Below are 12,066 nucleotides of genomic sequence, written 5' to 3'. Positions count from 1 at the left end.
GACAAAATCAGAAGTCACATGACGCCAGGTTATAACCCAACAGGTTTATATCAAATCACAAGCCTCTGGAGCACTGCTTTGTTATCATGTGACATCATTTCATCTGTCAAAGGAGCAGCGCTCCAAAAGCCTGTGATTTTCAATAAACTTTATGGGTTATAACCTGGGGTTGTGTGACTTCTGACTTAGAGGCCAAAGCAGAGTACCAGCAATTTAAACCATAGTTTTGATTAACATGTTTGACTCCATCAAACAAGTCATGGAATTATCTAGCCTGGGTCCTAGCACCTGAAGATCTAGGAAGTTGAGGAATGTTAAATTAGAAGAAAAAATATAACACATGGATCTGTGGAAAACATGGAAAATTGCCATGGAGTTCAATATTCTACATTCCTAGGTGATCCTGACTGCAGAGGATTTGACCACCACCAGATAGACTGCTGGTGTACATGTTTCATCATATTTGATTTACTATCTTATGCAGCATAAGTTCCTATGAAATTAGTGTATTGAATTTCACATTTAGAATAATATTTCTAAAATGTTTGCAGTGTCTATAGTAATGAATGGAACTGCATTCTCATTAGCAATTATATTAAAATATTAGAAACATTTATGAGCATAAGACAGATTGATAGCAAAACTACTTTAAAAACATTGAAACATTATTTCTTGTTTCATTCTCCTGGCATATTTATTCTTTATATGTACTACCCAAAATTTTTCAAACAACATAGTTCACTACTTTTTAATTGTAAATATATGATGTGAACATAGGAAGTATAGTTAGTAAGTTTGCAGAGGTGACACCAAAATTGGAGCTGTAGTGGACAGCAAAGAAGGTTACTTCAGAGTGCAATGGGATCTTGATCAAATGGAGCAATGGACTGATGAATGGCAGTTGGAGTTTAACTTAGATAAATGTGAGGGGCTGCATTTTGGAAAGGCAAATTACAGCAGGACTTATACACTGAATGGTAAGTCCTGGGGAGTGTTGCTGAACAAAGAGACATTGAAGTGCAGGTTCATTGTTCCTTGAAAGTGCAGTTGCAGGTAGACAGGATAGTGAAGAAGGCATTTGGTGTGCTTTCCTTTATTGTTTAATGCTTTGAGTACAGGTGTTGGGAGGTCGTGTTGCCGTTGTACAGGACATTGGTTAGGCCACTTTTGGAATACTGCAATCATTTCTGGTCGCCCTGCTATAGGAAGGATGTTGCGAAACTTGAAAGAGTTCAGAAAGATATACAAGGATGTTGCCAGAGTTGGATAGTTTGAGCTATAGATTAGGCTAACTAGCCTAGGGCATCAGAGACTGAGGGGTGACCTTATAGCAGTTTATAAAATCATGAGGGACATGATGAACAGCTAAGGTCTTTCAAGGGGAGTCCAAAACTAGAGGACCTAGGCTTAAGGTGAGAGGGGAAACATTTAAATGGGACCTAATGGGCAACTTTTTCACACAGAGGGTGGTGCATATATGGAATGAGCTGCCTGTGGAAGTGATGGTGGCTGGTACAATTATAACATTTAAAAGGCATCTGGATAGGTATATGAATAGGAAGAATTTAGAGGGATATGGGCAGCTGCTGTCAAATGGAATATCTGGTCAGCATGGATGAGTTGGGCCAAAGGATCTGCTTCAAAGCAGTACAACTCTATGACTCTATGATTCCATAAAATGCTATGAATATTTTTAAAAGAGCATGTTGCACTACATTCTTCTAAAATATTTTCCAAGTCAAGCACTGGAATGTATCTGAGAATTTATGATTGCATATTTTTACGAAGTGGTGTTACTTACATGTTACTAGTTTCCAACTTTGGATATGGGCTACCTGAAAACTTTAACTTGTAAGTTTAACTTACAAAGGAGGTACATGATAAGAACAAGGATAAGGAACAGGCGAATATTGTAGATTACATAAATTACACAGAAATTCTCGTCAATTACCAACTTACCAGAACGACATGGAGAATATTCTGCATAAACACTGAAATTATGAACTGCCACATAACAGGTGCCAACTGGGTCTTTTTCTTGAGTCAACTTCAGGGCTCGCCAATGATATAGAGGGGCACAAGCCTAGTGATTTAAAATGAATCAATCAACAAAACAATCATTTCCTTTACTTAAAATACACTTGAAACATCTTTTGTCAAGATTGCACAATCATTGAACTTCAATTACATCGAAATTCAGCTGTTTTTTTCACTCATTCAACCATTTATTTACAAATAGTACAAATAATTTGAATTTTACCTATATAAAAAAGCTAATCTTTGCAACCTTTTTTTGAATATAAAAACAACTGATAACATATAATCCCACTTTAGATGTAATATATTCTAGAGTTAGTCATCAAACAACAGATCATTTCTTTAAATATATCAAAAGGAACAGAGACGCAACAGTGTGTATAAGGATCTTAGAGAATGTGGGTAGAAAAATAATAATGGGAGCTGAGAAATAGCAAAAGTTGAACAACTGCCTTCTATCAGTCTTCATGGCACAGGATACTAACAACATTTCAACACTAAATAATCAAGACCTAAAAGGGGCATAGAAATAGCTTGAACTAGAGAAAAAGGGCTAGGAAAAATAATGGAATTAAAGACCAGTAGCTCACTGGATCTGATGGGTTGCATACTTGGAATTTAAAGCAGGTAACTGTAGTGGTAATGCATGCACTGATAGTCGTCTTCCAAGAATTCATTCATTCTGGAAAAGTCCCAGAAGGTTATAGAAGTACCAATATGACACTCTTATTTTAACAAAGAGAAGGAGACAAAAGAACAGCTAATTATGGGCCAGTTAGCTTAACATCTGGCATTGGGCAAATGTTTGCATCTATTGTAAAAGACTTAAAGCACAGCATTTAGAAAAACATAATGCAATCTAACAAAGTCAGCATGACTTCATAAGGAGAAATCATTGACAAATTTATTATGGCTCTTTGAGGAGGTAACAAGCAGGAGAGAGGATGTAATGCATTTGAATTTCCAAAAGAATTTGATCATCCACTGTTCATTAGGCTACATAATAAGATAAGAGTCCACAGTAATAACACAAAGAACTGCAGATGCTGAAGATTTAAGAAATGTTCTTCTTCAAAGCTCAAAAAATAATTTTGCTTTGTCTACATAGATACTGCCAGATGTGCTGAATTTCTCCAGCAAAATATGTTTTTGTTTAAGAGCCTATGGTGTTGGAGGTGGTACATTAGCATGGATTGAGGATTGACTAACTCATAGAAGACAGAGAATTGAGATAAAAGAGAAGTTTTCAGGATGACAACCTGTAACTTTTGGTGTTTCACAGGGATCATTTACTTTCAATATATAATAATACCTGGATGCTCGAAGTGAATGTATTATTGTCAAGTTTGTGGACGATACAAAAATAGGTTGGAAGGCAAGTAGTGAGGATGACATAAGAGTTTACAGAGCACATAGACAGGTTAAATGAATGGGCAAAATTTGGCAGATGAAATATAATGTAGGAAGGCACGATATTATATATTTTGGCAGGAAGAATAGAAGAGGTGAAAATTATTTAACTGTGGAAAGACTGCAGAAAGTTGATTTGTGCATATGTCATAAAAAGCTAACATCCACATTCAGTGAGTAATAGGAAAGGCAAATGGGATGTTAGCCTTTATTTCAAAAGGAATGAAGTATAAAAATAGAGATGTCATATTAAAACTATAGATGGCACTAGTCAGACCACACCTGGAAGAGTTTTGGGCCCCTCTTATAAGGAAAGAAGTTCTGATATTGGAAGCAGTTGAGAGAAATTTCACTAACTACCTGTGAAAGAAGGAATTTTTCTTAAGAGGAAAGATTGAGTAAATTAGGCTTGCAGTCTTTATAGTTTAGAAGAATAAGATGCTACCTTATTGAAATACATCAGATTCTTAGGAGGCTTTGCAGTGTTGATGTGGGGAAGTTGCTTCCCCTCGTGAGACTCTCAGATCATAGGGCATAATCACAGAGTAGGAAGTCACCCATTTAAAATAGAAGTGAGGAGGATGTTTCTTCTCTTATTGGATACTCAATCTATGAATTCTTTACTGAAGCAGGCTGTCAAAATTGAGTCATTAAGTGTATTTATAACTGAGGTAGTCAGATCTCTAATAATAAAGGAAATGGAGATAAGGCAGAAAAGTGGGTTTGAGGATTATCAAGTCAGTCACAATCTCCTTGAATGGTACAGCAGACTTGATGGGCTAAATGGCCGATATGTGCTCCTACGTTTTATGGTTTATTGTTTCAGGGAGTATATGTTCCCACAAATTAATAATTCATTTACCTAATGGATATAAGTTAAGCACAATTACTACATTATATAAATAAATTAAGCTTATTTTTTAAAAAAAGCTAGAAAGTGTACAAAAGTCAAGTGAAGTTATTGCCCATATTGCATCTTACAGTTTTACAATGTAAACCTAAAAAAGCTGTTACTTATATTGTTATGTATCATTCACAAATTTCAATGTCAGGCACCAGTAAAATAGGCACTTTTTAAAACAAAATACCCATGTATTTGTCTAACTCATGAGTACTTGTGGCACAGTGTACTGCCTCTGGTGGTGTCCAGATGTCTGGGTTTAAGTCCCACCTGCTTCAGAGATCTGAACAGGTTGATTAAAAAATATCCATATTGAACTGACTTAAGCCTTGAGCCTTATAGTTTCTAAGGACTTACCACAACCTTTTCTTTATGCGATTTGACCGTTGCCCCAAACCACTGATTGGATTTAAATTCAATAGGTTCCCTGGTGCCATTAATTTTAATGCTTCTGTTACCTAATATTAAAAAAAGTTTATTATGCATGTTTTAATATCCTCTTTTCATTTACAGGCAGCAAAAAAGGGAATAAAATTACAGTGTTTCACATTTTGTCACATTGAGATCAATTGCAAGTTGCTCATTAATACCTTGTGATTATATTTAATCTGTATTACCACACTGTAATTGTATACTATTGAAGATTATCAATAGCAAAGCATAATGATTTAGTAATTTGTTAGAGTTGTTTTCACAATGAATTAGCTAACTCCAAATAGAGTCGCAAAGGAAAAAGTGCAAATCTGTCTTTCTCAGTAATATTTTTTATAATCCATGCTCCTTATTGTACTCAATTTATAAAGAACTATTTGATGATAATTTTCTCTACTTACAGTTGTGATGATACTTACAAAGTTTCACATTTTAGATTTTTAAAATGCTTGATGATAAGTTATACAACACAATGCCATTAAATTCCTGCTAAAAGAATATAGATTTATTTAATTGTTTTATTTTTAAAAATGGAGCAAAAACTGGTTCGTGATTTAATTATACGTACACCCAACCGGAGACATCTCTCCAACTTTGTTTAACATATACTTTGCAGATGTCAACATAAAAGGAACCATCTGTTTTTAAAATCAGCTCAATTATGATGCTTCTCAGTCTTTAATAAAAAGCAGACAATTCTTCACCCCCTCCTTTTTGAAGCAAACTGATTTCCCACATGTTCATCCCTCCCCAATTTCACTGCCTGTCCGTGAACTTCTTTATGAATTGTTAAGGGGGGGAGTGCTTGACTGCCCTTCTATAGCTTCACTTCAAACATGTCATAAAAAAAAGTTGTCAACAGATGTTAAATTCAATTTAAGGAGTCTGCTTGCTTCTGCTGTTTCACAACTATGAGGAATCATAGTTAGCAATCTCCCATCCCTGCACCTCATCCCTCTCCAGTTCCTCAGACCTGGATCCTGCACAAGCTGCTCTGTACAGTTACATCTTTGCCAAAATATTTACAGATCTTTTAACAAGATACCTAGATATTTGTAAAATAAGACTGAGTGAGCAGTGGTTTTTGATCGTTTAATATACTTCTAAACTATTTCTTCTCAAGGGTCGACCATGTGGATTTATGTAAGCATTCATTTTAGCTATTTCTACTTAAATTTTATTTTTTATTCAACTATTAAAAAGGGAACTGAAAGAACTGCAGATGGTGTAAATCGGAAACAAAAACAGAAATAGCTGGAAAAGCTCAGCAGGTGTGGCAACATCCGTGAAGAGAGAAATCAGAGTTAATGTTTCAGGTCCGAGGGGTCACCGGGACGGTAAAGCTAACTCTGATTTCTCTGCACAGATGCTGCCAGACCTTCTGAGCTTTTCCAGCAACTTCTGTTTTTGTTATTAAAAGGGATTAAAACCAATAATGCATTTTATTTATTTTAGCACAAAATATAAATTAATTCAGCGCTATTTATATATAGCAGTTATTTTTGTTAATTCTTAGGCAATGGCAAGAATAATTTATCTACAGTATTTTCATTTAGGATGAATAACCTTGAATTAATTCTACTGGTTAAATTTCCTGGCATAAATTTTATTTTTCGTTACGATCTCAGTCAAGGAAACTGAGAACAAACGCGTTTCATTTTGAAATTGTCATAATCTTATTGTCAAAGCTTTAAAGCGATGGTGTTCCTCTTAACCAAATGCTTTTTTTTACTTTCTGTCGAACATTTAGTATTCGTAGTAGGAATTAAACGCACATTTTTCCTTGCTGAACAACACATATTCTTTAAAACTGTAATTTAGTCCTATATGTAGCTCTTAAGTGATAGTTTCGCGGTAGTCTGAGGTAAAGTTAGTTAGCAGAAATAAAATACATGCACGCGATTGCAGTTCTCTGGGGATTTGTTCCTTCCGAGATTGAAGGGTTATCCGTCGCTCAGCAGGAGAAGAGGGAATAAGTTAAAGCACTGGGGAAAGAAATGGCACGGGGGTGGAGCAGGATGCTTCTCCACACTTACTGCTCCTGTCGAAGGGAATCTGGCTGCAAGTGGCACCTCCTGCTGCCCAGCTGCAGAAATACACCGCTCCTCCCTCCACTATCCCGGGTTGGCTGGTGTTGGCTTTCGGAGCTCCAACAAGGACACTGACTCTGGAGATACCAGCCCCCCAACGACCCACAAAAAGAGAGAGAAAAAAAGAAACACAAGTCACAACACAGGACTACGACAAAATCAGAAATCGTTACCATCAACTCCAAACGCACATTGCGAACCGTCTCCAACTATTGGAGCCACAACATGACAGAACGGGCACAATCTGACAAATTGTTCAAACAAACTTCGCGACAACGAGGTGAGGAGTTCTGGTAACTCTCGGTATTTGTTTAGGAAACAGGAGGATGTTCCTCACGTGTTTTGATCAGGCGAGTAGAAATCCACCGAGTATCCGAAGTAGCTGCCCGGGGGTCCGCTGTAAACCGCCGGCCGGGACACCTCCAGGTTGAAGGCGACACATCCAGGGACCAACAGCGACAGTAAGTGGAAGAGGCGACACCGGGGACCGAACCTCTGGCAGTAACGATAAAGAGGCATCGCGGAGCTGGGAGCCAGCTGATCCAGGAGGAGTAAGATGCACTTCTGTGCTGTCAGCCTGTGAAGGATCAGTGGTTTCTGAGGTCCACACTGGCTTCCTCTCTCTCTGCAGAGATGCAGCCTGGTTATCCAGCAATGAAAGGAGGTCTGATCTGTAGCTTGACTGAGAGTGAGTGAATGAAGTGTGTATGTGAGAGAGAGAGAGAAAGAGAGGGGGGGGGGTGTCCCCGGGCTCTCAGCCGTGTTGTTCTGTGTTCACTGAGACCTTCATGTGTTTGCTCTCTCGCCTGCTGCTCATGTGGACAGCACTTCAGAGGGAGGCGTCTTCCCCACACCGCCCGCGTCATTCACAAGCTGTCCTTTTATGGTGGGAAAGAGCCTCCAAATTAATCCTCAATCCGTCTCGACTCTCAGAAATGTAATCTTCGCACTCGCTGCGCCTCCCGCCCTGTGCCCAGCAAATCACTTATAGCCTGCCCAGTTTGTGAGTTTATATATTGCCATGGGAGGAGTGGAAGGAGCCGCGAGTGCTACCCTGGTGCAACATCTGTGTATTTTAATTGTGAAGAGGAAATCAATCCTGCTACACTTCCCAAACTCCAAGGAGTTTGTTTCTGATTTTCAAGCTGCCTTGTTAACTTAAATTGAAAACGGTATTGCAAATAGAAATTAGAAAACATATGTGATCCACTAAACCCCATTATTCTGGGGAGACCAATATGGGGAGCTCCCATTGAACACTGAGGTGAGTTTGTTTTTCCCAGGGAGTCTGGGAAATGCTTTTCCTAGAAAGTAGTTGAGTCTGGGTCATTGAATATGTTCGGTGCTGAATTGGGCTTATTGATTGCAGAGGAGTTAAGGGGTATGGGGACTTGACAAGAAATTGGAGCTCAGAACCCAGATCTAAATAGTGCAGCAGGCTTGATAGGCCGAATGGCCTTCTCCAGCTCGTAATTCTTTTGTTCTGATTCACCCTCCAGATTTAACCTGTCTATTCACATTCTGTATCGGCGCTGCCTCGTGCTCCCACGAGGAGGTTGAACAGTTCATCCACTTTACCAACACCTTCCACCCCGACCTCAAATTCACCGGGACTGTTTCAGACTCCTCCCTTCCCTTCCTAGACCTTTCCATTTCTATCTCAGGTGACCGAATCAACACGGACATCTACTATAAACCGACTGACTCCCACAACTACCTAGACTACACCTCCTCCCACCCTGTCCCCTGTAAAAACACCATCCCTTATTCCCAATTCCTTCGTCTCCGCCGCATCTGCTCCCAGGAGGACCAGTTCCAATACCGTACAGCCCAGATGGCCCCCTTCTTCAAGGACCGCAGATTCCCCCCAGACGTGATCGATGATGCCCTCCACCGCATCTCCTCCACTTCCCGCTCCTCCGCACTTGAGCCCCGCCCCTCCAACCGCCATCAGGACAGAACCCCACTGGTTCTCACCTACCACCCCACCAACCTCCATATACAGCGTATCATCCGCTGTCATTTCCGCCACCTCCAAACGGACCCCACCACTAGGGATATATTTCCCTCCCCTCCCCTATCAATGTTCCGAAAAGACCACTCCCTCCATGACTCCCTCGTCAGGTCCACACCCACCACCAACCCAACCTCCACTCCCGGCACCTTCCCCTGCAACCACAAGAAATGCAAAACTTGCGCCCACACCTCCTCCCTTACCTCTCTCCAAGGCCCCAAGGGATCCTTCCATATCCGCCACAAATTCACCTGCACCTCCACACACATCATCTATTGCATCCGCTGCACCCGATGTGGCCTCCTCTATATTGGGGAGACAGGCCGCCTACTTGCGGAACGTTTCAGAGAACACCTCTGGGACACCCGGACCAATCAACCCAACCACCCTATGGATCAACACTTTAACTCCCCCTCCCACTCCACCAAGGACATGCAGGTCCTTGGACTCCTCCATCGCCAGACCATGACAACTCGACGGTTGGAGGAAGAGCGCCTCATCTTCCACCTGGGAACCCTCCAACCACAAGGGATGAACTCAGATTTCTCCAGTTTCCTCATTTCCCCTCCCCCCACCTTGTCTCAGTCGAATCCCTCGAACTCAGCACCACCTTTCTAACCAGCAATCTTCTTCCTGACCTCTCTGCCCCCACCCCACTCCGGCCTATCACCCTCACCTTGACCTCCTTCCACTTATCACATCTCCATCGCCCCTCCCCCAAGTCCCTCCTCCCTACCTTTTATCTTAGCCTGCTGGACACACTTTCCTCATTCCTGATGAAGGGCTTGTGCCCGAAACGTCGAATTTCCTGTTCCTTGGATGCTGCCTGACCTGCTGCGCTTTTCCAGCAACACATTTTCAGCCCTATTCACATTCTTCTCCAATTTTCACAACCAGATTGTGATCATCTAATGTGTAGAGTACTCAAGCGCAGGTTTACAACTGCTGCCAAGACAGAATTAATGAGTTATCATCCAATCTAATTTCACCTAGCTTCCTCCTTAGACTTAATAAAGTCAACAAGTGAGCAGTTTTTTTTCCCTTTGAACTGCAGAAATGTATGGTTTACCATCATTTATTTCAACATTAGAATAATTGTACAGCTCATATGTCAGGTCAATAATCTGAGTGCATCATATTGTTGGCAGTTTTACCACTAGAGTTTCAAATTTCATGACAGACAAAGGACAGACAGCCAAATTAGAATATAATACAACTTCCTCTTTATTAACTCATTCGTTCTTAGAAAGAACACATTATCTAACTGTTTGACTAAGATATTGTTAGAATCTGTGAAGAACTGATCAGTTTCAGTCTGACAGTCAGTTCCAGACTCAGGGTCTAGATTAGAGTGATGCTGGAAAAGCATAGCAGGTCAGGCAGCATCTGAGGAGCAGGAAAATCGACGTTTCGGGCACACTTTCAGCACCACTCTAATCTAGACTCTGATTTCCAGCATCTGCAATCCTCACTTTTGCCCTCCAGACTCAGTGTGTCCTCTTCTCAATGAATGTGTTGTCACTGTCAATGTTTTATTGATGTAGTCTCTGTTATACATTTTGTTGTAGTTGTGGGTATGTTCGCCCGAGCTGGGAAGTTGATTTGCAGATGTTTCGTCCCCTGTCTAGGTGATGTCTTCAGTGCCTTGGACCCTCCAGTTGAATCGCTGCTGTACTGGGTCTTCTGAAGTTTATTTGGTTCAGTTTTTGCTGTTTCCGGTTGCCGGTTCCAGTTGTTCGTTGTAGTGGCTGTTATATTGGGTACAGGTCAATGTGCTTGTTGATAGAGTCCGTGTATGAGTGCTATGCTTCTAGATATTCTCTGGTTGTCCTCTGTTTAGCTTGTCCTATGGTCGTCGTGTTGTCCCAGTCGAATTAATGGTCCTTATCGTCTGTGTGTGTGGCTACGAGAGACTGCTGGTTGTGGCATTTAGTGGCGAATTGGTGTTCGTGGATTCAGATTGCTAGTTGTCTGCCTGTTTGTCCTATAAAGTGTTTCATGCAGTCTTTGCATGGAATCTTGTAAATTACGTTAGTCTGGCACATGATGGGTATTGGGTCTTTAGTCCTGGTGAGTTGTTGTCTGAATGTGGCTGTCAGTTTATATGCTATCATTAATCCCAGTAGTTGGGGAAATTTGGCTGTCAGTTTCGAGATTTTTTTATGTAAAGTAGCATGGCTAATAAGGTAGGTTCTGGCATGTCCTCTCCACATTGTTTGTTAGGCATCTGCAGATGAGGTTATAGGGATATCCGTTCTTGGCGAAAACTCTGTGGAAGTGTTCTTCTTCTCTTTGTAGGTCGGGAGTGCTGCAGTATGTTGCAACCCTTTTGAACAGGGTCCTAATACAGCTTCTCTTGTGTGTGTTCAGGTGGTTGCTGTTGTAGTTCAGGACCTGGTCCATGTGTGTGGCTTTCCTGTACACCTTTATGTTGCATTCACCATTCTGTGTTCTTTCTACCATCACATCCAGGAATGGGAGTTGATTGGTGGTTTCCTCCTCTCTCGTAAATCTGATCCCTGTGAGCAAGGTGTTAATAATCCATGTGTGTTCTCCACTTTTGTTCTCTTAAGATAACAAGGGTGTCAACGAGTTTTAAAAAGATTTGTAGCTCAGGTTGAGGTTCACCATTCTACCCCTGGTAACCCAAGGAAACCCAAACAAACCCAAGCAAATAAATAGAAAACGAGCTACACCACCAGTGCTTCTTCCGGAGGCTCACTGAAGATGCTACCTAGTATGATGACGAAATGTCTGAAAGTGAACCTTCCAGCTCAGTGAGCAAACCTACATCCAGAACAAAAGTGTCAGTCCAAGTATCTGATGCAGATTTGTGTTGGATTTGTGGGAGGGCTGTTTATTCCACTCTTTGCATTACTGCTCCTACTATGAGCCCAGAGATGGGTGAGCCCAAAGGTGTTCCATTGATCTGTTCATATATTTGGTTGTTGAATGTGAAGTGTGTTGTCAAGCTCAGGTTTAGTAGTTTGCGGATGCAGTCCTTGTTGATAGGTTCCCCATTGTGCTGTCTGTTCTGTTTGTCCAGAAAGTTAGCTCTTGTCTCTCAGGCTAGAGTTTTGTCAATTGAAGTGAACAGTGCCGTTACATCACATGTGACCATTGCTTTGCCCTTGTCTATGTTGATATTCTTGATGTTGTCTAGGAACACCTGTGATAATTTC

General features: G+C 40.8%; 1 protein-coding gene across 1 annotated transcript in view; it reads right to left on the bottom strand.

Moving 5' to 3' along the window:
- The window catches only part of itga8 (integrin, alpha 8), a 217,519-nt gene extending 209,731 nt beyond the window's left edge, over positions 1–7,788 (bottom strand). Inside the window, exons 1-4 of the mRNA XM_060824941.1 lie at positions 7,208–7,788; positions 6,817–6,947; positions 4,706–4,806; positions 1,960–2,083 (exon numbers count right to left, since the gene is read on the bottom strand). Coding sequence (XP_060680924.1) covers positions 1,960–2,083; positions 4,706–4,806; positions 6,817–6,947; positions 7,208–7,389 — 538 coding nt within the window. The 5' untranslated portion in view covers positions 7,390–7,788. The remainder of the gene's footprint in view (positions 1–1,959; positions 2,084–4,705; positions 4,807–6,816; positions 6,948–7,207) is intronic.
- Positions 7,789–12,066: the final 4,278 nt, after the last annotated feature.

This window comes from Hemiscyllium ocellatum, chromosome 5, assembly GCF_020745735.1.
Source record: "Hemiscyllium ocellatum isolate sHemOce1 chromosome 5, sHemOce1.pat.X.cur, whole genome shotgun sequence".
Classification (NCBI taxonomy): Eukaryota; Metazoa; Chordata; class Chondrichthyes; order Orectolobiformes; family Hemiscylliidae; genus Hemiscyllium; species Hemiscyllium ocellatum.
This window is presented reverse-complemented; position numbering and strand designations above follow the sequence as displayed.